Source organism: Manduca sexta, chromosome 12, assembly GCF_014839805.1.
Source record: "Manduca sexta isolate Smith_Timp_Sample1 chromosome 12, JHU_Msex_v1.0, whole genome shotgun sequence".
NCBI lineage: Eukaryota > Metazoa > Arthropoda > Insecta > Lepidoptera > Sphingidae > Manduca > Manduca sexta.
This window is the reverse complement of record NC_051126.1, coordinates 4,932,790-4,937,410: the sequence shown is the minus strand read 5'-3', so window position 1 is coordinate 4,937,410 and position 4,621 is coordinate 4,932,790. Positions and strand designations below refer to the sequence as shown.

At 34.6% G+C, this 4,621-nt stretch overlaps 1 protein-coding gene across 1 annotated transcript; it reads left to right on the top strand.

Moving 5' to 3' along the window:
* The first annotated feature begins 251 nt into the window (after nucleotides 1-251).
* Nucleotides 252-4,382, top strand: LOC115443599. Its single transcript, XM_030169062.2, has 4 exons — nucleotides 252-656; nucleotides 2,691-2,878; nucleotides 3,272-3,441; nucleotides 3,760-4,382. Exons 1-4 carry the CDS (start codon nucleotides 455-457, stop codon nucleotides 3,953-3,955), a joined length of 756 nt encoding a protein of 251 aa, XP_030024922.1. The 5' UTR covers nucleotides 252-454; the 3' UTR covers nucleotides 3,956-4,382.
* The last annotated feature ends 239 nt before the right edge of the window (nucleotides 4,383-4,621 follow it).

The following is a 4,621-nucleotide window of genomic DNA, read 5'->3' as shown; positions in this document are numbered from 1 at the left end:
GACGAATAATGTTATCGGATAGTTGATAGTACACTCATCCCAAAATCGCTGATGTCTCCATCCTCTCCCAGTGGCCGTCCCGAGCCGAGGTTCGTAATACGTTAGTGGGTTACCCTCAGCATGGTCACTTAATTTCAAACGGTTTCGAGTGCCTAAAGCGCTCACCCGAAAGTCCGGTGTGTTTGTAAAAGCCGAACCTTATCAGGCTAATAAAGGTAAGCCAGGTTAAAAAAAAAGGTGGGCCTCAGTCCTCCGGCGGCCGTCGGCTCGTCGTGTCGCCAACAATAACGAAAACTTTTTTTCTTTCCTTGTCGTACAAACTATCGCTATATTGACATAGATAGCGAGTTATCATTGATGATACCCAAAATTCATAGTATCTAACATTGCAAAGTTATCATCACTCAGAGATAAGAAGTATATATGTCAAAACATATAATATACCGACAAGAACATGCTGTCCCAGTGTCTACTGCATCATTTCTCGCGTGTCAACATGTCCGGGCTTAAAGTGTGGTCTCGTTTTTCTGCAAAATCAAGGGATGGAACAGTATTGAAGCTTCGCATAGAAGACATGCCAGAAGACAGAATAGAAGATGTCACGAAGTTGTTAATGACCCATTATGCACCGGAAGAGTCGTTGCACAAAGGTTCAGGTTAGTACTATATTACGCTCAGGTCATATCTCGTTGCCGTCTGCATCTGATATCACTCACTTGTCTTAACGGTCATATTGTTGCCAGTCGTGACTAATTAATTATACTTTCCAATTTTTAATTTTGTACATTATTTCCTATTATGTAACAGAAAAAAATACGATAAAGAAATTCTTCCGTGAAATCAGCATCAAATTGATTGAAAAATAAAGTTGTTATTCATATCTGAAATATTGTTATGAGCAAAAGTGGGGGTATGGTGGGGTTATTACGCTGTCTCTTACTAACGCACACACTGATACGGCCGGTTACACTCCGTGACGTCATAATTGCCATTTATGTTATTTGACAGCTACCCGTTACACTAAATATCCAAAGCTTTATAAGTTATAACTTATTTGTCACTGGGTAGAATTAATAATTCTTTTCCTGCTAGATTTTAGATGACAAACATTTTTGAAATCTGTACCTATTACCTAAAAAAAGAGGTTGTTAACTATCCAATTGTAGATTGTATAACTAACAACATATAACTAACATCATATCCTATATACATCGGATACGATACTATAGATAGCGCAGATAAAAAAATGTTGATTAACATAATATATGGTATAATATATTACCTATACATTATAATATTATGTATATCGGTATCAACAATCCAACGGATCATGGTGTGTTAACAAGTAGGAAAGTTTATTAAGTTCAACTAACTAATGATTTAAATGATATTTCATCATGAATATCGGGCTATCAGAAAATATATATTAATAAAAATATATGTTATTTCATGTCCATTAAAGTCGCTCTCTAATAAGCGGCTGCTAGCAGCCGCTTATTAGTTGACAGTCAATTATAATGATTTCTTATGTTTACGCGAATGTTAGACATTGAAATTAAACTAATTTTCGGATTCTATCGCGATGTTAGTATTTTATTTTCTCCCGACGTTTCGAAGACTTTGCAGCCTTCATGGTCACGGGGGGGACTGAGGTGTTGTTCATCCGTAAGTCAATGTTACAATATCTACCTACATTTTACAATTATACAACTTTTTTTTAATTTTTTAACAATTTTATCTGTTGGTGGTCCGATCTACGCAGAATAACCGAATACTACAGAACCGGGAGTATACAAAATAGATTGCAACTGTGGCCTCTCTTATATCGGGCAAACAAAAAGAAATATAGGGACCCGCGTAAAAGAACATATAGCTGACGTGAAACACCGACGCTCGACGAAGTCTGCAGTCGCTGAACACTCTGAGGGAGGCGCCAATCATTATCTGCGACTAGACAAGCCACAAATCCTCGCCAAAGAACACCGATTCCTGCCTAGGATGATTCGCGAGGCTATTGAAATTAAAAACATCCTAATTTCAATAGGGAAGATGGTTGGAAGCTTGCACAAGCCTGGGATCCAGTTCTACATTTAATTAAATCGGAACCCAAAAGACCGGCTGCCAGACTTCAAGACACTGTGAGCTCATTCTGCGTAGATCGGACCAAGAACAGCTAAAATTTTTAAAAAATTTAAAAAAAGTTGTATATTGTAAAATGTAGGTAGATATTGTAACTTTAACTTTACGGATGAACAACACCTCAGTCCCCCCCGTGACCATGAAGGCTGCAAAGTCTTCGAAACGTCGGGAGAAAATAAAATACTAACATCGCGATAGAATCCGAAAATTAGTTTAATTTCAATTGACAGTCAATTGATAAGGTACATTTATAATGAAATATCATTTACATTAATAATTAGTTTAACTTTATTTAAATATTAGATATAATAATTATAAAATGCTTACTCTATATCTCCGTAGAGATATGCAGAAATTGAACAAGTGAAATGAATTCACTTGTCAGCCTGTCAATCAATATTTTCCTGATATATGGTATGAATTTGTAAATGTATCTATCATGCTTATGTCTGTATCACCTAACTTCGACTGATAAAAAATCCCTTTAGTATTAAGTCTGCCTATGTACTTCTCTGCATGTAAAATGTATAAATAAATAAAGTGTTTTTAAGGTGTACCCAAAAATCCCGAAGCAATGGCAGAACTACTAAAACTTTATAAGGAATCTTGGAATGAAAAGCCACATCAAATAACAATTTGTGTCTCGGATGACGAAACTGACACTAATAGTGAATTACTTGGCGCATCGCTGATGGTTTTGGAAACAAAGGAAGAAGCGTTTAAAGAAATAACATATGACGTATGTAAGATTCTACTTTACTTAATTTACAAAAGAAGCTAACATTTATATACATATTTAACTTAGACACGTATTGTAGGACGATTAAAAGCTAGGTTGTGTCGGAAATGAACGATTGCCCTAATTAGATTGTCTATTCTAGAACAATCTAATTAGGGCAATCAAATTATCATCGGTAAGACCAAAATAGACCGAAAGCCTAGGTAATTGGTTACCAATTACCACTGTCTCTTTAAATAAGTTTTATATCAATTATTTCCAGCACTCCCTTCAATAGATTACTATTGCAAACAACCATAATGTATGTGAAGTCGTAAATATAATTTTAATTTAATATAATCGGAATATATATTTTGAAGGTAAACTCTTAACAAAATCGTCTAATTCTTACAGGACGCGAACACTGAAGAAATCAAGAAATTCCTCGAAATAATGAAATGTCTATCAGCGAAATACAACGTTTTTGAAAAATACGATTTGGATGAATTCTACGATGGTAGAGGAGTTGTGGTTCTACCAAAATGTAGAGGTCTTGGTATCGCTCAAGAGTTCTTCAGGGTGAGGTAACACGGCGTACAGTTTTCTTGTTTTTCATTTTTATAAACTACAAATCAAATTGAATTCTAAAGGGAAAATTTTACGAAATCAAATGCTAAAAATTATTTTTATAGAATAGACCAGAAAACGAGCTAGTTAATGTATCACGGAAGGGATTGTTACACTCATAGGTAATCTCATAAAGTTCAAAAGAGTATTATCATTACATATTGTTTATTTGTATGTGAATAAAACACCATTAGTTCATTATGTTAATATTTCTCATTTTTTTAAAGTCTAAGTAATAAAGCGTCTGCTATTTGAAAATGTGCCATTGATTCCAGACGCCTGATGTGCAAAGAACATAATATCCCAATGACTGGAGCATGGATGACGTCATTTGGAACACAGAAGGCAGCCATCCGTGATAACTGGGAAACCGTATGCGAAATGAATACCGAAGATTTTGAGAAGGAAGTAGGAGTTAAATTTGAAAAAGTCCCTCCAACTTGTATATTTATGATTGCTAGAGGCGAATAAATGGTTTTAATTTTTTCATGAATTGTAAAAGTAAAAGAAACAACTTAAGGAAAAGCGATAAAAGTTACTACAACACAAATGACGAATAGTTAAAGCTATAATGCCTCACTGAGACTATCGTCGAATAAATTGTGCACGAATATATGACTATGAATTATGAGCAACGAATACACCTAACTAAGCTGTTTACCCATTCGTGTTTGAGTCTAATCGACTGTACTCGACAAGTATCTAAATCAGATGTAAAAGTTGCCACAAAACAAACCTCATAATTAATTAGAAAAAAAGAACTATAACTGATCGTTACTGTCACTAACGAAATTAGATCTTAATGCTAAAAGGTATTTGTAATTATTATCGTGCTATCAAAAATAAAATTTAATCAGATCATAATATTTTGTTTCCACTAAATAAATCATGAGCAGGATAAGACACCTTTTATTTGCTTCGGTCATGAAATGTAGTTATTTTTCTTTTGTCTGTTAACTAATAAATAATTACATTTTCGCTTTCTTGGACAAGTGGCAACACATGCCGGTTGTAGACCAAGAGGTCCTGACTTTGAACCAAAATCTTGCAATACTTTGTGTGGATTTTTCTAGGACGATTTGATTCTTGAATCGATTGACGTCAGATAGAGGGCCTTAAAAACTATTTATATGCCAA